Raw genomic sequence first — 21420 nt, forward strand, 5'->3', positions numbered from 1 at the left:
TTTCATCATACTTTTGAAGCTGTATTAGAGGAATACGCTTTTATGTTGCGTGGAAGAAGACTTTCACTGAGGGACTTTTTAGTTAATTTGGATGTGGTGTTTTCAGTGTGTGTTAGTTCTAATACAGCTGACTTTTCTTCACAGTTCTGTTAGAACTAGAATTTCTTGTAAGTTTCACAAAAGAATAGGAAGTATCTTTCCAGTGGTGACAACTGTGTCTTTCTTGTCTGACAGTGCGTCAGCGTCAAGAAGAGAAGCGACAGCAAGAAGAAACAAATCGTGTGAAGGAACGTAAACGTAAAAGGGAAAAATACGCCGAAAAGGTACTTGGATGCGAAGAGGTTGCCTGTGTCTGTGACGGAGCCAGAAGAGTGTCAAGCTCGCTGTTAGGTGGTGGGGAAACATTTTATGCAAAGGCAACGTGCTGAGTAAAGCCTTCTTCCCTTCACCATGGAACATCACTCTGTGGCACTTCCTTACACAGAAGAGGGATATTACAAAATACATAATAAATAGTTATCTGCATTTTAATCATTAGCAACTTGAAAAATAAGGAAGTACCACATACCCAAACAATGCTGTTGATCACCAGTAGTCTACAGACAATAATTTGAGGACACATGCTTGAAAAAACAAGATGATCAACTGATCGTTCTGTGGCATATAAAATGGTGACTTCATCAAGATTTTGTTCCGCAAGGACAGAAGGGGAATGTAAATGAAGCACCAAACACAGATAAAACCCATAGAGCTATGTGGCTTCTGTGGAGCAAGGGAAGATCAGTTTGTTTAAAAAAGATCATTAAAACTAGTTTATGAAAACTCTGAATTTTTGAGACAAGGAGGTTTTGCATTAATTAGTTGGAATTGTGTGTAATAGTAAAGAATTTTAAGCTCACTCCAAAAGGAATGGAAATCAAAGTTTAATTTTGTAAGAGTAATTCTCCATCATTCTGGCTTTTTAAGGAAGGGGAAAAAAACCAACCAAACAAACCCTGCTCTAAATCTAAAGAAAGCCATTAAGTGATCTGTGACTGTGTCCTTCAGAAAGCTGTTTTGGGAAATTCCGGACATGGCATTCCTTGAGTTATAAGACTGCATTAGATGTTGAGATTTTGGGTTGCTTATTCCCTTTCTTCTGTTGTAGCATCTTTTTCATTCCTGGTGGTGTTTTATTTATTTCAGAAGAAGAAGGAAGATGAATTGGATGGGAAGAGAAAGAAAGAGGGCATGAACCTTGTGATCCCGTTTGTTCCATCAGCTGATAACTCGAACCTGTCTGCTGATGGGGATGACTCCTTCATCAGTGTGGACTCTGCCATGCCCAGCCCTTTCAGTGAGGTGAGACTCACTGCTGCTTTAAACTATACGCTGTTCCAGTTGCAGCTTTACATTCTGTAGGAAGTCTTGCTTTTTGTTATTTTAGCTAGTGTAGAACTTTGAGTATGTGGCAAAGTGAGATGTCTTAAAGGTGAACCGTGGAACTGAAAATAATTTGTCAAAAACGTAACAGCTGCTAATAAGCTGCCTTACAGCTCCTCATGTTATTGGACATTCCATCATTCCCTTCTTCATTTGCTCTCTGCCTCCCTTGCCACACAGCAAGTTCATGCCCTGACTCTCCTCCCTGTCAGCCCCTGAAATATTTCCATTCCAGCCTGCAGTCCCACTTAGTTTCTTCCTACTTTCTTCTGCCTTTTTCCTGCCTGTGTCACACCCGCATTTATAACAGTGTGCCTTCTCCCACACCAATACCTTCCATAGCAAGAACAGTCTCTTTCTGCTCCTGAAGCAAACATTATTCTTTGGCATTTGGTTTCTTTGCAAGCACTCCTCACTAGTCTCATCTGCACCTCCTTTTCTGCTTCCTTCCTTCCTTGCTTCTGATTCTGAATTAGTGTGGGTTTTTTCCCTCGGAAATCTAAATAGTTAATTTTCAGTGGTGCACATCTTACTTCATCTTTTTTTGTAAACAATTGCAAACTGGTTTTGGCAGCAAGTATGTTTTGTTCTGTAGCATGTCGGTTAAGATGCCTACATTGTATTGTTCCCTTATCGACCAAGACTTTTAGTAGTAGTAGCAGTAGGTTAACAATCCTATGGTTTTCTCTCTTGCAGTTGAAGATGCACAGCTGGACAGCAGTTTTCTTAAATCTCTGCTGAGCTCTTAGTCTCCTGCTGCTTAATTTAATGTGTATTTTCATGAATTGCAATTAAGTAGCTCCTGGAGGCCTTTACCGCTGCTCAGCATGTAAATAGAGTGTGGTGTGATTCGGCAGATTGTGTCATGCTGTCTCTCATGGTGAAAATGAGAGAGAACAGAACAAGTACCAGTTAATTGTTTGTGATTGCCTTTTTAAAGATTTTATTATTTTTGTACCCTTCCCTTTCCTACCGTGAGACGCTAACGGCTTTGTTGTGTTGTGTTTAGATATCCATCAGCAGCGAGTTACACATGGGCTCTATCCCTCCCGACGAGAGCAGTAGCGATATGCTTGTGATTGTGGATGACCTGGCTTCTTCGGCACCTCAGTCAAGGGCGACAAACTCTCCCGCTTCCATTACTGGCTCAGTTTCGGATACCGTCAATGGTCAGTACTCTTGCCTTGGCTTGCTGCTAACATTTATTAAACCTCAACTTTGTATGGCTAGGTGATACTCAAGTTAAAATGCAGGAAATGTGTACACATGGTTGGCAAGATTCGGGGGGGGGGGAAATGCCTTTTCATTCAGAAATTACTGCAGATTTGATGGGAGGACTAGTTATAGGCTGTCATTCACTTTTTCGTCTCTTCTGTGTTAGTTACTCATAAAAGTTTTGTCCTTTTTTGGTAGTTATAGGGGGCTTTCCTTCCATTATGCTCACATGGCCAATTTACAGACCACCACAGAACTATTAAATCTCTCAGGTTTTCCTTGAACGTGCTGGTGGGTCCTCTGTTTCCAGTGGGTGATTGGAGCAGCTGTAATGTTAAATAATGGCAAATGTTTAACTGCCATAGTTTTCTATACTGAAATAAGTAGAGCCGTAGTTCTTGACGAGTTTCTTTAGAGATAGCAAATGTAAGAAGCTTCATATCTATTTTCAAGTAAGAAAGTCCTTCATCCTGAAGTACAACCCAAAATCCTCCACCTGTTTGTGGATTGGATTCATAATATTAGTAAGTAGTTGGAATCAATAAGACATAGTTAATAAAGAGTGAAGTTGCGTATACATAATTCCTTTTCATGGGATCGCTGCTTGCTACTAATGTCCCTGTTAATGTAAATGAAAAGTATTGGTTAATAGGAACAGTATTAATGTAAGTGGTAGGTAGTTCTGACGCCGTGTTCATTTGGGGGTCACCTGAAACACTGCAGCAGTTACTGGTTTAATGTTCTTTTCTTGTTCAGGTGTTTCAATGCAAGATACACCTCTCACTGGGAGAGGCCAGTCAGGTCGAAGCCGGGGCCGTCCTAAAGGTTCGGGCAGCGGATCCAAAGGCGGCACTGGGAAAGGCCGAAGCAGGAAATCGATAGCGGGCAGCGCCGCGGCAATGGCAGGTGCCAAAGCAGGAGCAGCGGCAGCCTCCGCGGCGGCATACGCAGCCTACGGGTACAATGTCTCGAAAGGTATGTTGTGGGGGAGGGGAGGCAGCAGGCTGCCCAGAGCAGAACCAGCCACATGAGCGGGGTGATGGCTGTTCCAGCCTGTCAAACAGTAGATTGAAGGTGGTGTTGGTATTGCTTGTCCATGATGTTCTGAGATCCAGGCAATACACAGTGTGATGCGGTAGTGGCGTGAGAGGACAGCCCGTTTCACCACAGATGACCTTGAGAGACTGGTCCTGCAGAAGTTTCATCTGCCCTTTGAATTGTCTCATACCAAATATTTTTCCTCTTGTTTTTTATTTTGGTGTCCAGGCAAATTGGGTAGCGTTGTTTGTCCCAGGGGTGTGGCTGTGGCTGTCCTGCATTGCTGTTGTGTTGAAGTTACAGCATCAGGTTCCAAAGCCTGCTAAACTGGTGGTGATGAAGCTTCAGCTTCACGCCAGCTGAAGGTGGCCCAGGGTATAACTGCGAGATGTTTTGTATCTGAAGGATGTCCCTTTTCGTTAAACTCTCATAAGTCATGAATACAGGGTGGTCTTAAGACCGATTGTTAGTACATTGTTGTGGAAGAGCCACAAGTGGAATAATATGCTCATGTGGAATTTGATTCTCTTTCCCATTGCTAGGCATGTCTGCAAGTAGCCCTCTACAGACAGCAATTATTCGGCCTTCTGGACTTGCAGATTTTGGACCTTCAAGCGCCTCTTCTCCCTTGAGCTCCCCTTTGAGCAAAGGAAACAGTGTTTGTGGGACCCCCAAAAGCTTAAACCTGACCAGCAGTCTCATATCAGAAGCTCCAATTCGGAAGCAAAGCAAAGGTGCCCACGCCTCCGGTGGTCGGTAGTAATTTTGAACCCCCAAAGCTTGTTGGAACTGTGTTGGCTTTCAGAGTAGACCACCCTGGCAGCTGCAGGCATGCAGAGGAATGCCTTGTTGCTGTCCAGCATGTGTGTGAAAAGAAAATCAAAGCACAATGGGAGTGGGTGGTTTATGTGAGCACTTTGATTATGTGTATTCCAAAAAACTATCATTGCAGACGCTGCGAGAGGGAGGGAAGGGGCTCTGGGGTAACTGGGAGAGTAAGTATCAGCTGGTGTTTTGTTGACGCATCTGGCAAAGATTCCTGCAAAAGCGTCCAGCTACTCCATGCAGTACCCTTGAGCTGGATGTGCTTGAAGTCACACCAGTATACTTTCTCTCTCGTAGCCTGAGGTGGAACCCAGCATTTGTTTTATCCTATGAAATCAGTATCCAAACCCCAGGAGTGTCCTGGAGAGTCACAAGACATTTCCGTACTGGCAGCTGGTCAATGTACGTGCGGGGCTAACTGGGGGCTAACCCGAAGGTGATGTGTGATCAAAAAACCCCATGTTCTTGGATTCTTCTAGCGTAGGCCTCTGGGTTTGAAGTGCAAAGGAGGGTGTCTCGGGCGGTTTCCAGGGAAGGGACTCTCAGCAGTGTTTGTCAAGGAAGAGGTTCGGAGCCACAGAACACGGAGCGCGCCGGCAGGCCTGGGGAGAGCAGCCGCGCTGCCTCTGCTGCGCGCAGTGGAAGGAACCACAAGCCAGTGGTTCACTTTGCATTTCACAGTTCTCTCACTTTTGAGGTGTGCAGAACTCCTAAAAGCTTAGGAACAAAATAAGGCTCCATTTGTTCAAACTGCAAAAGGGGGAAGGGGGAAGTGCCGAGGAAGAGTGTGCGGCTGCTCCTCTCGCTGTGCCATAGCAGAGCGTGGCTCTGCAGCTTGCAGTGCTGCGAGGGGAGCAACAGAAAACTGTCCTGAGAGAGAAACTGTGCCATTCCCCCTTCCAGCCAAACCCTGGGGAGAAAATTGTCTCGTATCCCAGCCATCCACTGACTGTTCTTCCAGCGTGCTTTCCCTTCATCTTTGTGATCATCACACGTACTGGCTTGGTTGAGTTCACTGCCGTGTGTGGGTACCAGTGGCCACGTCCCATGGGGCTGATGGAGGCAGCGCTGCCGGTGCCCGTCTGTGTCCTCATTCCCTGGTTGCTCCTTCCCTGTCCTCAATGCACAAACCCCGCCGTAGCCCCTTGCTTTGCTGTAAGCGTTGTCTGCATTGCACTGAGATTTAGATGTGGGGCAGCTCTTCTGCCTGACACACTGAATTATAAAAGGCTGTTCTGCCGGGGCACTTTCATCCCTTGAGAGAGAAGCAAGTCGGGTTGCAGGTCTGGGCTCTGACAGCAGAAGATGACTTTTTTTATTATTATAATTTTTTTTTCCAACCCCAAATCCTTTGCCTGGCGTCCTACAGTGTGGAGCGAGTGCTTCCTGTTGGCTCTGCCTCTAATTTGCACACCTGAAAATAGCAGAACTGAGCTTAGTTAGATTGATTTTTAAACAGATTTGCAGGGGATAATTGAGGGGGAGGTGTTGTTTAATTAACTCATGAAGACTTCCCCATTCCCCTCCTATTCACATGTATATATGATATTTAGAGGAAATCAGACAAATGCCAAGCTTTTTTTTCTCTTTGAATGTGCTGTCTATTTTTATAACTGAACTGTACATATGTATAAAGAGAGACACATCTTTCTTTTACTAACTGGAGAAGAAAATCTTAAATAAAATGGAGTGAGATAATTTTATGTAAATCAGTGCCTTTGTGTTTTTTCTGCCTGTAGCTGTATGAATGAGAGGATTAGGGAAGAGAGCGTGGAGGATGCACATCTGGAAACGCACCTACAGACACGTGCTGCTCAGTGCAATGCTCTAGAGCGTTTGCAGTCTTCAGAGTGTCACGTTGGTAACCTTTGCCAGTTACAGCTGTACCTTGTCACAGGTGTGTACTTACTGATGACCTCGTAACTCATATTGGAGCAGGTATGCAGCAGATCACAGGAAAACAAAAGCAAGTACAATATGTATAATTGCAACCTGAACTATGGCAGCTGAATTCGATACAGGTGATTGTTTTGGGACATCTTTCTCTACTGTTCTTTCTTTTCTTTCCTCTTTATTTTTCAGTGGGAGTTGAAAGGACTTTTTTGTGTGTGGTCTTGATTGTCCTGCTAGGCAATTGCATCGATTTGTAATCCAAAGTGGAGAGAAAAAAAATAATTTGTAACTTGCAAAGATGTAATATGCACTGTTGCATGCTACACTTTTGGAAAATAATCGATACTTTGAAAACTGACAATATAAAAAATATATTTAAAGACATTTAATCTTCAAAAGAAATACCAAATGTGTTCACAAGTTGTGACAAAAGTAGTGGTAGCCTGTCTGCTTGGAACGCTTGCATCAGGCTAACTGAGTCAGCAAGATCTAATGTAGCTGTGAAGTAAATGAACTGCTAGATCATCCCCAGTTTGGGTTCCAAAAAAAAGCTACAGATGCGTTCCTTGTATTGCGCGCTGGAGAAGAGCTGAGGTTCTGTGACACTGATCAGTGGCTGTTCTAATTTCTCAGTTTGGGAAGGAGTTAGTGCTGGAAAGATAAAAGACTGGGAATTATTTTAAGGAGGTAGAGGTAGTTTTGTGATCAACAGCGTGGGGAACGCTTCTGTTGGGGTGAGTAAAATGGATGTGCACGCAGAGGCTTGCTTCTTTTGAAGTCAGCCTGAGCATCTTTGGCTCTGACTGCGTGTTGTGCACTTCCTTGCGAATTAATGGCAGAGAAAGTCACTCTCCTTCAAGGGATCAAAGTATTTGCTAGTGGCAGAAACAGAAGAGTGAATGAACTAAGTTTGTGGTTTAAGCTGGAATGGGGAAGTCGATGTCATGTGTTTTGGGGAATGTTGGAATGCTGTGTATTCCTCATGCTATTTGATTATAGCGTTTCACTCGCCACTTACTACAAAACTGTTAAATACAGTTCACTGCTTAATACTACTGTTGAAGTCATTTAAAGGTGATAATTTTCTTAGGTAATCTGAGAAGTTAGGACTGAAAGGTGCTGTTGTGTCCCGCCCTCACACACGTTTTGGTAGCTTGGCCTACCGGGAGTGGCTGGCCCAGAAGGGTCTCCAGAACACCCATTCTTCCCACTGCCACGTGTGGCCAACAAAGTCTCACCAAGCAGTTGACAAAATTAAGTCTTAAAGACCAAAAACTGGAACTGCAATATTGCTTTGGAGGAAAGCATGAGTGATTGCAACCATTACCTTCTCTCAAAAATTATTGCAGGGTAGTTTGAGGCAGGAGAAAGGGATTTCTTTCTGACCTCTAGTACTGAACTTAACCCCTAAGCATGTGGACAGGACGTACCAGAAAGACCACTGATAAAATACAACGTGATGAGCCCCAGGGCAGTTTACCCTACATCTTCTGTCTGGATGTGGTTAATCGTTGGCACTCCAGGGGATGGCAAAACCAAGCAACAAAGCTGGGGAGAAGGCCAAGCCAGATGATGCAGTGAGAGAAAAACTTGCCCTTGCTCATCACAGGCTGTGAAAGCCAATGTGTAGGTTTATTATGTTATAAAAATGGAGCACTCCAGTGTCCTCTCACCTCCTTTTCAAAATCACGTATATCAGATAGACAGGGACTCCACTGCACTGTCCTTGGGAATCCTGTTCAGCAGTACGGTCACTGCGTGGTCCCTTCCGCGCAAACTCTTACCGCTCCTTTTTTAAGTGATTTGGTTTGGTTTCTTGGCTTTGTGGCGTCTTCAGAATTCTAACTTCTGCTTTTATTTATTCTGTGTTCAATTGGAATCCACTTAATCTAAATCAAGGGGAGATTAATTAGTCTGCAAGCCATTTTCTGTTTTTGTCATGGGTCGGGTCTGTTGTCAACCTCATTTAGTCAGCCACTAGATCTCCCTGTTCTGCAGAGAGATAAACAGGTTCCTGCAGGAAGGTTTTCACCTCAAACTACTTTAATTCTTAACTTTAGGTTATTAATTCTGCGCTGTCCTAGTGTGGTGTTATTCCCAAGCCATCTCCCCTTGCTGTTGCGTGCTTTCCCCACAGTGTATCTGCTCTTGGCTGTCTCGTGTTCCGTTTGCAGAAAGCTGCCTGTCTGCCTAGGGCTGAGTCTTGCTTTGTTCCCGTATTCCCAAAGTACTTCCTTTAGCAGCGTTTCCCAGGGGGGAGGCACACAGAGCTCAGTGGGAGAAGCTCCACGCAGGAGGAGTAGGGATCTGTGCTCCTTGGGTCACAGCTGAGGAACGGCTGAGTTGCAGCGGGGAGGAGGAGCAGCACAACTGATACAAGCACTTGGGGCAGGTTGTGCATCGATGTCACCGGGGAAATGCCACCCCGCGCCTGCTGCCAGCCCGGATCTCCTGCTCACTGTGGAGTGGGCTGGGCTGCTGCTGCTCCCAGGTGTACCTGCAGCCGCCTCAGCTTCTCACTGCTGCCTCTGTCTGTTCCGGTGACTGTTCAGTCTGAAACACACATCCTAACGCAGGGAGCCCTACAGGCATGCCTAGTGTCCCCTTCCTGCGCGGGAAGGGGTGGTGATGCACTCGCTCCCTGCTTGTCCTTCGGAAATTTCTGCTCCAGTGGCTGGAAAAACAATTTGTAGCTCACTACCCAAAGGGATGCTGCTTGCATGCAAAGTAGAAGTGAGACATATACCAAAATAAAGGCAATCGCATCTAGTGCTCCTAGGTGTAAGTGCTCGCTGAATTGTGAAGGGGTTTTGATTTGCAGCCTGCACCAGGTGCATAGCAGTGGGTGAGAGAGGGGAAGGGGCGATTCACCCTTTCTCTCAGGAGCATCGTTACTAGGAGGATACAGATGGCCTGGCTCTCAGATGCAGCCAGTCGGTCTGTATTGTAAACAGGTCTTCTGTGCAGCTCTCAGATGAACATTTGCTCCTCTGAAAAGCCTGCGACACACGCCTTATGAAGCGGGGAAACACATGGTAAGATGAGTTGGCTTTCCTCCAGCATCACCTTCCTCTTAGCTCCTGCCTCTTCCCTCAGGAAAGTGAAGTTACTCCAAAGCTAATGGCTCTTCCAGGCATTTTGTACCCACCTGTTTAGGTGATGTTCTTCTAGGGGCATACGAGGGAATTCGTTTGTGTCCCAGGCATGAGGAAGTGTTTCAGTACTAGGGTATGAAACGATGACTCCTTCCTTCCTTAGCTGATGAGCATCACTAATAGAATGAGGTAGGGGAGGAAAACACTGAAAGGCCACTTTCATGCCTTCCTGAGCTTCCCCGTGGGCTCTCTTCCTTCTTGCACGGTGCTGCTGCTGTGTTAGACCCGCTGCACTTAACCAGAGCCGCTGTGAGCTCCTAAGCGACTCTTAAGTCATTACAGCATCACTTGTCATCTCTGTGACACTTGTTTGCCAGCACATGGTTTTTTCCTCCCTGCTGCATAACCTTACCCAACCCTTCTGAAGACCTAAGTGTTGTCCTCAGGGCTTTTGGTTGGCAGGAGAAACGTTTCTGTTTATAACTTTGTTAATTTCTAAACTCATAACCCTCGTAGCCTTGCGTCTCAATGAGAACCGTGAATTAAGGTAAAGCTAAGCACACATGTAGTTTGTGCACACTGTTACCCTGAATAAACCTTCACCATTTTTTTCAAAACCAAGAAAAACTGTTAGTGTTGCTCAGAGACTAGAGCCTGTTTGGAAGCGTACCACTTGTTTGGACTGTTGCACAAAAACGGTATGTGGGATGGGACTGTTTGTTCAATGTGATCAAATTTTCTTATTCATAAGAAGAAACTAGCGGCTTTCTTCTCAAGATGTATGTAACAAATGATGTCCTACTAGGAGAAGCAATTCCTGTTTATCTCGCTTCTATTCTTGTAGTTCCTCAGATGTATCCCTACCTCTGAACTTCCCATCTGGGTCTTCCTCTAGAAAGGAGTAAACCACAGGTGGGAGCCCTCTCCGGATTGCGGTGAGGTGTCGCTCGTTCACGTGTCTGTCTGGTTTCTTGTAAATTCTGGTGTTCCAGTTCCCCCTGATGTTACGGTAGCATTCAGATGTAAACATTCTCATTGCTCCCTGGGCTAGCGAGTGCCCTTCAGGATTCACAGCTGCTGCGTGGGCAGGCGGGTGTGTGACGCTGGCTCTGCAGCGGTGCCCGTGCGTCCCCTCCTAGGTGAGCTTCTTGTGGGGAAAGAATGTCCGCAGTCGCTGGGAGCAACTGTTCTCTAGCTCGCACCCTTCTGTAATTCAAGGCGCTTTCCCCCAGAGTGAGCATAAGCTTGTATGAAAGTCGCTCTAAACCCCAGCTACTTGGAAGCAGCCACCCTTGGTGCTCCTCGCCCTCCCTGCAGCCGGTGCAGCATGCCTGTCTGCTTCAGCCCGTAGAAGGTTGCTGGTGTTTTTTTTAGAAGAATGGAGGAGTCAGCAAATTTCACACGCAGTTGGCTGAATGTTGCTTTTTGTTGTTTTTTTAAAACTACATTAAGCTTTTTGGCACATGACCGCAATTAGCTAGGTGCTGATGAGCGGAGCGTGCCGCTGCCCAGTAAATGCAATGGCACGCAGCTGGGCACACCCTTGAATGATGCTTTATTGCCTGTGACAAGGCTCCAGGGTTTTCCTTTGCAAGCAGAGGAAACAGAAGAGATGTTGGGACTATATGAATATTTAGAGAATCTTGAAAACTCACCTCCAAAAAACCCTTTTTTTGGTTTGGTGGTTGGGTTTTTGGTGGTTTTTTTCGCTCGCTCCATGCATCTGGTGGGTGAGGATGTGAGGGTGCTGCTGCATCTTGTTTCTTCTTGGTGCTCCTTCCACTAAGCTCACATGAACAGTTTTGTGGACAACTTCTGCGTTCCTACAGGCTTCTCTAATCCAGAGTTTTCTTTGACTTAATCTCATTTACTGCCATAGTACTATGGTATTTCATTGAAGTGCATCTTGAAATAGCTGTAAAGATGCATAATGGTGCATTTCAATCTCAGGATTTCAAGTGCTCCTGAAACTAGTTCAGCTCCATGATGTCTGGCTGTCCAGGTGGCTGCAATCCTTCATCATTCTCTGGCACGTTCAGAGTTCAGAAGAAGTTACTGTGTCTAACCTGTAGTCATAATTTTACTTTATTTTTAATATAGATAATATATATGATATATAATATTATATATTGGATACTATTATAAACATATACTATTATTTAATATATAATATTTCATCTAATCTGGTTAGCATGAAAAAATAATTGCCACCTAGTTTTTCAGTGATGTGTCAGCTCAGTTCCCATCGCCTGGTTGAAAACGCACTGACATCACGGTGCTGGATCTGTAATGCACACGTCGCTTTTTAAACACGCTGTTGATCTAGGACTGCAAGTCATGACGGTTTCTTTTACAGGCTGCTGTAACCCCAAGTGATTTTTAAGTGTTTGAAACACACCATCATGAGCTTTGCAGGAGGCTTGCATCCCTGGCTCGGATAACTTGCTGTTAGCGTATGCAATCAGAGGTATATATTGTATAATTAATGTAATTCAGTTACACTGCGGTTTGCTGTCCTTGGCTGTGTACCCTTGTGTCTGTCTAGAATCAACTAACTAAATGTTATGAGAGCTGGTTTGGTAGAATGTTCACCGACAGATTAGAGAAGCCCAGCTCTCCCTTGCAGCAATATAATTGATCGCAAATGAGAAAAGTAATGCTGTTTAAATCTTTAATTTAAAACAGACCTCATGTCTGAGATTTTGCAGGGATAAACACGTGTGAGAAGTTTGGAACTGCCAGCAGCTGTGAGCCGCAGCCGTTAGTTAAAAAAGCTTGAGGGACTGCAACCAGTTTGAGTGATGTATGTAAAACAAAAGCACCCCAAGCTGTACGAAAATGCTTTTCTGCTGAGTTTAATGTTTAGTTGGCAAATAAACATTACGCACGCTTAGGTATGTGAAGGTTTAAGAACACTGAGAGCGAATCACTAAACTTACAACCACACAGATCCTGGCTGGGCGATGGCAACCGTAGGGGTGGCCATGGAAGTTTTGGATGACACCCGCATGGTTGTGTCAGGATCTAGCGCTGATTATGTGAGCACACGTTACCCCTTCTGCAGCATGGTGTCTCTGAACAACTCGCGTATTATACCATCATCCCTCAGTGCCTCACGCCACGCATTCACAGTCACTGTGCGCTTTTGAAGTCATGCTCTTGATGTCTGAGTTCCCCATCCGTGTGATGGAAAGGATACCTCTCCACAAGGATCACCTCTTGTGAAGAGGAATTAACGTTTGTGAAGGCGCTGCAGTGATTTGCAAAGGTCGCTGTAGTGATTTGCAGAGGAAAGTCAAAATGAGGCATGGTCCCCCTGCATCTGGAGTAGGATGTGCATAAACACACCGGGCCACGCAGGGGGAAAGGGAGTGAACTGTTGCTCGTTGTTAGCATCCTCCCATCAAGTGAAATGAGGCAGGAACCTCTGGGAAAAAATAGTGGGTATTTATTCTGAGTAAGACCAGTCCCACAGTTAATTTATATCCTCAGTCCTGAACTCATCTGCTCTCAAATTACAGGATGTATTTCCAGGAATAGATTCAATATATATGTAGAGACACAAATGCTGCCAGAATTGACTGTGCTGTGCAGCAACCAGAGACACAGTTTTGTCTAGCTCCCGCCTAACGGGTCCAGAGGTAATCCAGCCTGCTAACAGCCGCTGGCGAAGGGAAGATGAAAAGCAGCATCTCTCACAGCCCTGGGGAGCTGGGCATTCCCACACTTTTCCCGCTCTAAAAATGGGATTGTGTGTTCATGGAGAGTAACGTCTGGGAGAAGAAAAACACATTCTTATAAAGCAGACCAAAAGAGTGAATGTATGTATAATCTAAAAACCTACTACCTCTTTGAACTATCCTTGTTCACACTATACTTTTATACTCTTATATATATATTTTTACTTAAAGAAATGGGTGCTTCACTGGAAAACAGGAACAAGCGAGAGATCTCGGCCTCTGATGTTTGTAGAAGCATCCTGCCAACAGAGCTGCTTGCCCCAGTTGTCTGTAACTGTATCTCCCGCCCCTGCGCACCTCCATCAGCGGCATGTCAGCCGCAGTCCTGCGAGGTCACTCGCAGCGCTGGCACTGGTTGTGACATGTGCAAAGGGACATTCTAGCACTGCCCCGGTGCGGGGGGGACGGCGGGGTGAACGGAGGTGGCGTAAACACATCCACGGGCAGCCCCTGCCTTCCCTTGCCTGCTCCCTCCCTCCCACAGCATCATGTGCATCGTCAGTGCCGACTTGGAGTGTGGAAAGGCTGGTGCACTGCCTAGACAGTGAAAGGGATAAAAGGCTGCTTTCTTAGTTTGTTTTCTAAGTGTTTTCAAATGTCACATATGCTTTGTGTGGTTGGAGTTTAATAGCAGCAAGCTGGCTGCGGTTGCCCCCGAGGCGGCTGGTTTGTCGGTGAGGCTGTAATTGCTGGATGTGGGTTGGACGCAAGGCTGTGCAGCGACGTCCCTGCTGCCTGTGCGGTCGGTGTCGCTTGGCCTGCAGCTCCAGTTCAAGGTGAAGCAGACAGCTGAGGCCGTAAGCTAGTGAAACGCAGGGCTCGTGTGAACCCAGACCCTTCCCTGGCCTCCCCCCATCCTCTGAATGAGGGCATGTAGGGCAAGCGCCGTGGTGCAAACAGGTGTGCCGTGTATGCACACGTGCTAAAGAACCCCCCAGCCTGCGGAAATCTGCAGCTAGAAGTGTGATCACCGGCTCCATGCAGAGCACGGGGTGGTGTGCCCGATGCTGCTCTGCACACTAGCCACCTGTGCTAGCCACCTGCATGGCACAGCTGAGCGGCACGTACCCGGCATGTGCCCAGGCAGCCTGGGCGTGCATTCGCACCTCTCTGAAGGGCAGGCCTGTGAACCAGCGGGGCTGAAGGAACCCTGTCCTCTCCAGAAGTCATCCTCTGACTTGCCTTCCTGTGGGTGAAGCGCTCACGGAAGCAGTGCGCTGGGGCTCCTGCGGTGTGAGCCTGCGGGGCTGGAGCGGCTGGGATACAAACTTCCCTTTTCCTTCGGCAACAGGAGTTTTAAGTGCCGGCAGCTATCAGGTGCCTCTTCAGTTGTCGGGCTCAGACCAAACTGATGCCTGGTGGTTTTAATTGAAGCTTCATGAAAATTAGTCCTGTTAAAACAGAGAGGTGAGGGAGGCAAAAAACGGCATAAACAGGCAGACATAAGAAGGGTCTTTGTTCTCGCATCCCCAGAGCAGCCCAGCGCGGTCTGGGAACAGCGTGGTGTCCCCAGCTAGGAAAACAGCACCTCTCTGTCTTTGAACTTCCCTGACCTTTACGTTATTTCAGTCTCATTCTCTGGAGTTCAAGGTACTGGCTGTGCTTCAGGCATTCGCAAGCATAAACACTCACCAGTGTGGCTGGCACTATGATGGGGTGAAAAGGGAGCTGAGAAAGAATAAAACACATCCAAAAGCCAAACAAAAAGTGTACAGGGTCTGTAAACAAAACGTGTAGAGCTTCCCCAGTCCTGCCCAGAATGCCCGCTTCCTTCCGCCCTCCCTGCCCTCCCTGGCCCGAGGCTCTTCCAAAGCCGTACGGGCTTCTCTCATAACGCTAATACAGTGTGTAAATTAGGGAGGTTTTCCCTTAAGCCAAGGCAACTTGTTAGCAGGAAACCCCAAGGTCTGCTGAGCAGCTGCTGGGTTTGCTGCAAGTGTAGTTTTTCCATAGCTTGACTGTAAATCTGGGGGTTTATCCCCTCCTGTTCCTCCCGTGTGCAGGGAAACGTGCTGGGCTGGGCTGCGCACCGGTGGCACGGCGCTGGGACTGCGCTTACTTTATGTTGCATCTGCCCTTGAGTTCTGAACAAAACACTCTCTGGACTTGGTGCTGATGACGTATGTGCCGTGTCGTGACAACTGGCAGTACCAAAGTCAGAAGTCTGACTCGGGGGAGGGGGGGGGGGGCGTGGGCGTGAAATCTCCCACCCGAATTCTGCTCGTTTGTTTTCCCCTCTGCCTTTGGGATGAGGTTATTGCACTGAAGGTGATACCTGATTTAGAGTTTCACGAAGGACTTCCAGGCCCAGATTGACTCCCAGGATTTGTGGTGCGCTGGCAGTGCTACCATTCTTGCACCTGAACTGGAACATGTTATATGGGGAAGCACCAAAGCGCGCAGGTGCCCACGGCCATGTGTGTTGTGCCGGGTGGGTTCTGCACAGTCAGTCTTGCTTGTCCTGGTGCAGCTGTACACCCAGTGGACCCTCTGTCCTTCCCCTGCTTCACCATCCAGTCCTTCCTGGTAGCAGGAGCAGAACACGAGCTGCTACCCAGCCAGAAGTGGTTTCTGGACACATCTTCTCTGCACAGTGCGCACAATCCCCTTCACTGCAGAGGGGAGCACTTGCCAGAGCGCAGCCTTTGCAGGCTCCGTAGCCGAGCAGCACCAGCTGCTCTCGCTTGCACCAGCCAGGCAGCCCGTGTAGGGCTGTCCAGGAGCAGCGATAAGTATTTTTGGGGTTTTTTTTATCTTTTGCTTTTCCTCTGCCTGTGAAACATCTGTAGGTAATTAAATCCACATTTCAGCCTGTCTCTGGAGCGGCAAGCAGACACATACGGAATACCACATGTGCTCTGTACAACCAGCTGCAGCTCCTGTGACAGCTGCTACACCCAGGTGTGCCGTCCCAGCCACCACTTGCACGTCGCCTGTGAGCCTCTCCCAGCCGCACGTGGCAGAGCCCCAGGACCCCAGGCCGTGGGCACGCACGGGAGCTGCGCCTCCCCCTTCAGCTTCTCCAGGGGCTGAGATGCCACGTGGGCTCCTCGATAGCCTTCAACGCCTGCGCTGGCCCCGCTTTCTGGATGCTCCAACGTACATTCTGCTGAGGTGGGCTCATGCGAGGCGTTGGCTGCTTTCGCAGCCAGCTGGGGAATATGGCCTGTTCCTACCCCTCTGCCCGGCCACTGTCCCCTCCAACCACCTCCCTCCCTCCCTCCCTCAGCTGCGTGCCTGTATCACCAGCAACCACAAGTACCAGCTTGGTCTCACTGGCTTTCTGACCCGGCACCTCCTCTAGAAAAGCACAGCAAGCACAGGTAAGTTCACAAATTGGTGACACTGTATTTCAACTACATTTTTACTAAAGACAGAATCACCTTGGTGGAGATTTACCTGTGAGAAGTCTCCTCAGTTCTCTCTGCCTTGAAACCGAGATGATACCGTAGCACCTGAGAACCAGAGACTTTTTTGTCTGGTTTTGTCTCCTCTGAATCCTTTTAACATTGCTGAGTATCTTTATCCTGCCTGATCAAGGACCACGTGCCCTCGGGAGCACTTCACGCATGTGGAGGGCAGGGCTGGGTTACCTGCTGCCAGCTCTGTATTCAGCTGTCTGTGCCACTGCAAAGCAGCTGGGCAGGTCCAGCCCTGATGTACTCAAGGAAGCAGCAACCCAGGGCTGTGTGGGAACTGCTGGGCAGGAGAATGGAAAAGGGACTGAAATAATGTAAATTGTGCTGCTTTTAGACTCGGAGAGTATGTGATTGATAGTGCTTGTAAACATGTTTCTATTGCAGCCAGTTTCTAATGTGAGGTGACCTGATAGGCATGAGCTTGTTGCAGGGAAGTCAGAGAAGAGAAAACAGACGTGCAAGAGGAAGCCACTGGACAGGGAAGCATCTCCAGTGGTGTCTGGCAGATGAGGGTGGCTGTCCCACCCTCTGATGAGGTGAACACTCTTTCCCAGGCCAGCCGTAGAGTGACCAGAAGCAGGAGCTGTGCCCACAGCCAGCTGCTTCACCTGGGCTGGCACGCCATGGTGTAGGGAGAGGAAGTCTGTAATGAAACCTGCAGGGGGTTGGACACTGTCACCACTGGCCTTGCACTCCCAAGTGCCATGGTTGTGTGACCACATCCGAGCAGTAATTCTCTTCCTCACATCTGGCTCGCCAGAGGCAAGCCACTGTGCAGCACAAATGCAAGCCTGGGCATACAGCAAATGTTGCAGGGTGCCACCTCCCCTCACTCACATGGCCAGAGTTCTATCTGGGGGGTTAACCTTTTAAACTCATCAACTGACCAAAACGTGGCCAGTTCCCCAACTCACAGGGCACAATAAAAGCCTCAGCAGAACGAACCAATGTGATACCTCATTGCCTTAGTGACTGGAGGGCATGGTCATGGGATGACAGCAGCAAGCTGCAATGTTCACCGCTCCTAGAAAGGAAACAGGGTCCGTCCTTTTTTTTTTTCTCTCGCCCTTTTTTTCTTTTTGTTGGAAGTCTGCTGCAAAGAACTCATTGGGAAAAAGAAATAGCAACTGAAGGAACATTCCTAGTGCTGATGGGTTGTTTGCAAGCGCTTGCCACTTGTCTTTTGCCAGTGACATGGAAGATCATGGGGCCAGCCCAGGCTGAATGAAGGCAGCAGCTGTCCATGCAGGTTGCTTACTACACATCAACTGTTAATTCCCATCAGTGGCATCTTTGTGCCTTCAGAAATGTGAAAGGTGTGAAGATGATTTTGCTTTATCTGGAGCTGGTTTGGTATCTGACCCCAGTCATGTACATACTAGTAAGGGAGCATTTCCCTGTAGGTAAGTTGATTCTTTAACCCTTTGATTTTCAGCTGGGGGGAACTAGCCCCCATGGGAAGACACTGCCGCTCAGTCAAAGTGAGAGCCTCCAAGGAATAGGGAAAACATAGTTTTCTTTAGTCTGTTATCCCTGAAACATGCACCTGCCTTTCATTAGTGGTAAATTCAGTTGTTTCCATTAGTTTTCACTCCATCACTCAAATCTTGAGGCAGGTAATACTGGTAGGTACAGTGTACAGTGATTTGCTGAGGCAGCTGGTAACTAGAAGAATCAGAAGGGCAGCTGCACGTTACCCCTGTACACAGCACATTGCAGAAGAGAAATAACTGGCTGCAGACAGCAGATCTGGCTACGGCAGCAGTTTCTTGTCCTTCCACTATTACTTCTTGGAAACAGCAATGCCAAGTTACACTTGGAACAACAATCCTGCTGCCTGCCAAGGGAGAATTACATTTCTGTGCCTGCCCTGTACAGTCAGGTGGGCTGGCTAGTGGTGTCAGCACTAACACTCCAGAGTCAACAAGAGCTGGAAAGAGAAAGTTACTGAATCCCCTTTTCTCAAAGGGGAAGAGTCAATGGGTGTCTTCCTGTAAATCCAGCAAAGGCAAGCTGCTCAGCAGCAAGGTGGCTGGGTTTTTAACAACAAAAACAAAAATCACAAAACCAAACCCATAGGAACTACAGCAGCAGGTTGTTAAAAATAAAAAAAAAAAGCAACACCAAACAACAGAAAAAAATTAAAAAGAAAAATCAGCTTGAACTTTAAGTCAGTAATGAAAATAAGCCAACACCAAAGTACAAAAGACTAACTTTGTCAGTTTGTTTTATTACTGGGCACAGCACAGTACCACTTCATATACATACAAGCCACAGTAATACAAACAGTCCCCATCGTTGGTTTGGTTTTTTTTTTTTAATAATTAATAAAACACATGGCACTGGGGAGAATTCCAACGTCCCAGCTCTCACAAGCTATTTTGCTGCAGTCGTAGCGCTTTTTTTATAAAATACTATGGGTTATCATGCTGTTAATACATGGAGCTGAAAAGTCTGAGCTTGCAGCAGCGCCTCTGCTTAACACTATCAAGGCAGGCTTCTCAGTACTCAGAGGCTTACAAGTCTGCTCTCAGCCATGGTCCTCTGCAGTCAAGTAACAGTCTACCAGACAGACACCCTGGTATGGAACTAGAACCTTCAAATGCTTCTACAGAAACCCACGTCATCCTGAAGCACCAGAGATTACATCCAGCACAGGGCTGGTTAAAATGCTACTGCACCTGGGCAGCGTTCCTGCAGGCAGGACCATTTCTTAAAGAGTCTGTTAAGTCTGTAGCAGCACAAGGTCAACGAAGCTTGGAGAAAAGCTTCTGTCGTTAAAGCAGGCTTAGCTCCTCAGAAAACTGATTTAAAACTAGAAGGCACAAATGCAAGGTTGAATGTGGGCTGCATACCCCTGTGGCATGTGAGCAGTTTAGATACCCCTCCAAAGGGGAAACACAACACATAATGAGTACAGTATTACATTTTAGAAAATAAGTGCATTACCATGATCCTTCACAACATAAGGAAGGAGGATCCACAGGAGCCTACAGAGGCCAGTTCACTTAATATTGCACAGTAGTCCTGAAATCTAGTGTCAGGTCATGGTACTGGAGGTGGGACATGGCAGGGGGGGCAAACAAAAACCAAAAAAAGTCTTATTTAGCAGAATCTGCCCAACTCTCCACCACCACACAAACAGCTTTTTGCCAGCCTGAGGTAGAATTACATACATACTGCTTAAACCCAGTCAAGTCCTGCTCAACTAGTCTTTAAAGGAAAAAAAAAAAAAAAGGTGCATGGAATAGATGAGCCTCTTTCTTCTCTAAAGAAAGTGATGCTTCAGGTTTGAAGCAAGCCTTACAGAGCAAAGTTCCAGCAAAGATCCCTGCTCCCCACACAGAAAGCAGCGATGGCTGTCATGGTGCTACAGGTAGGGAGTGTAACAGGTACTAATTGCAAGTCTTATAGCAAGCGTGTTTTGCTCCACTCCACCCCTCCCCTACCACTTGCCAATTCTCCCTTTATTCACTCAGTCCAGTATATTTTATCAGAGTTAAGATTGTCCCCGTTGCTTTCTCCCTTATGTTCGTTCTGTTGGGACCCCTCAAAAAAGTAACCTATTTCAGCCCTTGGACTTCCAAGGGACACTTGGCAGTTTCTTCTAGAGACTCCTCTGTGTAGTATAGACAGGGAAGGATGGAAACAAGAGCCTCTTCGATGGAGAAGAGATGTTTATCCTCTGCTTGAGGACAAAAGTAGCGCATAAAGTCTGCCAGCCTTAGCAAGTACTCAATGTTATGACCAGCACAACCGCTTGATACGATGATCTGAGCCGCAATGTCTTCTTCAGATGCCGGGCCGAGGTAAGAGGGGTTCTGGGGCGTTGCAATGTAAACCAGAGCCAGGATGGGCTCCTCCGCGTCTTTCTCCTGCGGGTGGAACGTCACCAGCTTGGTGTCGTAGCCTCCCAGGACCGCTTCCCGCACGTTGAGGTACTGCAGCGACGCGGCGATCTGCTCCCCGCGCACCTCGTAGGCGACCCCCCACGTGCAGGCCTGGAGGGGCAGAGCGGGGTTACGGGCCGCGAACGCCTCAGGCGGCCGGGGAGCCCGGCCCGGCCGGTACCGGGGAGAGGAGCCCCCCGCCCTCCGCCCCGCACTCACCCCGCGCTCCTCCTGCAGCGTCACCACCCGGCCGGGCTGTGGAGAGAGCAAGGGGAGAGCCGTTAGCAGCCGGGCCCGGCCCCCGGCCCGCCGCCCCCCGGCCCGGCCCTTACCATCCTCTCGCTGCCGCGGTGGAACGTGTCCCCCTGCCAGAAGCGGCGGCTGTACCCGCGGATGAAGCCCACCTTGCGCGAGGTGAACTCGAAGCCCGGCCTCCACACCAGCGAGCCGTACCCGAAGATCCACACCGGCGGCGGCGGCTCGGCGCCCTCCGCCTCCCCCGGCGGCTCGGGGGTGCTCGGGGCCGGCTGCGGCTCGGCCCGGCTCGGCCGCTCCTCGGGGCGCTGCGGGTCGCGCTTCATGGCGGCGGAGGGGCGCGGCGCTCGTGGGGCCGCCCGCGCGCAGCCCGCGCTTTAAAGGGCCGCGCGCCCCGCCCCCGGCGCCGGGTGATGCAACGGGGGCGGGAGGTTTCGCCGCGCGTGGGGCAAAGCGGGGCGCGGGTTGCGTCAGGCGCGCGGGGGCGGCCGTTAGCCGGGGCTCGCGCGTGGGCGGGGCCGCCGGCCCTGAGGAGACCCCGGGCCGCCCCGAGGGGACCGCGGCCCGGCCCGTCGGCACGGCAGGAGGTATCCGCAGTGGGAGGCGGGGGCCGGTGGGCGCTGAGGGA

General features: G+C 48.4%; 2 protein-coding genes across 5 annotated transcripts in view; one reads left to right on the forward strand and one right to left on the reverse strand.

Moving 5' to 3' along the window:
* Window positions 1–6209, forward strand: part of INO80 (INO80 complex ATPase subunit) — a 67316-nt gene extending 61107 nt beyond the window's left edge. For all 4 annotated transcript variants that reach the window (XM_055813414.1, XM_027778505.2, XM_027778506.2 and 1 more), the window contains exons 32-36: window positions 235–323; window positions 1186–1341; window positions 2432–2591; window positions 3394–3612; window positions 4218–6209. In XM_055813414.1, the coding sequence (XP_055669389.1) occupies window positions 235–323; window positions 1186–1341; window positions 2432–2591; window positions 3394–3612; window positions 4218–4435 (842 nt within the window). In that variant the 3' untranslated portion in view covers window positions 4436–6209. The remainder of the gene's footprint in view (window positions 1–234; window positions 324–1185; window positions 1342–2431; window positions 2592–3393; window positions 3613–4217) is intronic.
* A 12740-nt stretch (window positions 6210–18949) lies between these two features.
* CHAC1 (ChaC glutathione specific gamma-glutamylcyclotransferase 1) lies at window positions 18950–21148 on the reverse strand. The gene is made up of 3 exons (XM_055793603.1): window positions 20870–21148; window positions 20757–20792; window positions 18950–20648 (listed from the first exon to the last, which is right to left on the reverse strand). Exons 1-3 carry the CDS (start codon window positions 21116–21118, stop codon window positions 20211–20213), a joined length of 723 nt encoding a protein of 240 aa, XP_055649578.1. The 5' UTR covers window positions 21119–21148; the 3' UTR covers window positions 18950–20210.
* Window positions 21149–21420: the final 272 nt, after the last annotated feature.

This window comes from Falco peregrinus, chromosome 1 (genome assembly GCF_023634155.1).
Source record: "Falco peregrinus isolate bFalPer1 chromosome 1, bFalPer1.pri, whole genome shotgun sequence".
In the NCBI taxonomy this organism is placed as follows: Eukaryota; Metazoa; Chordata; class Aves; order Falconiformes; family Falconidae; genus Falco; species Falco peregrinus.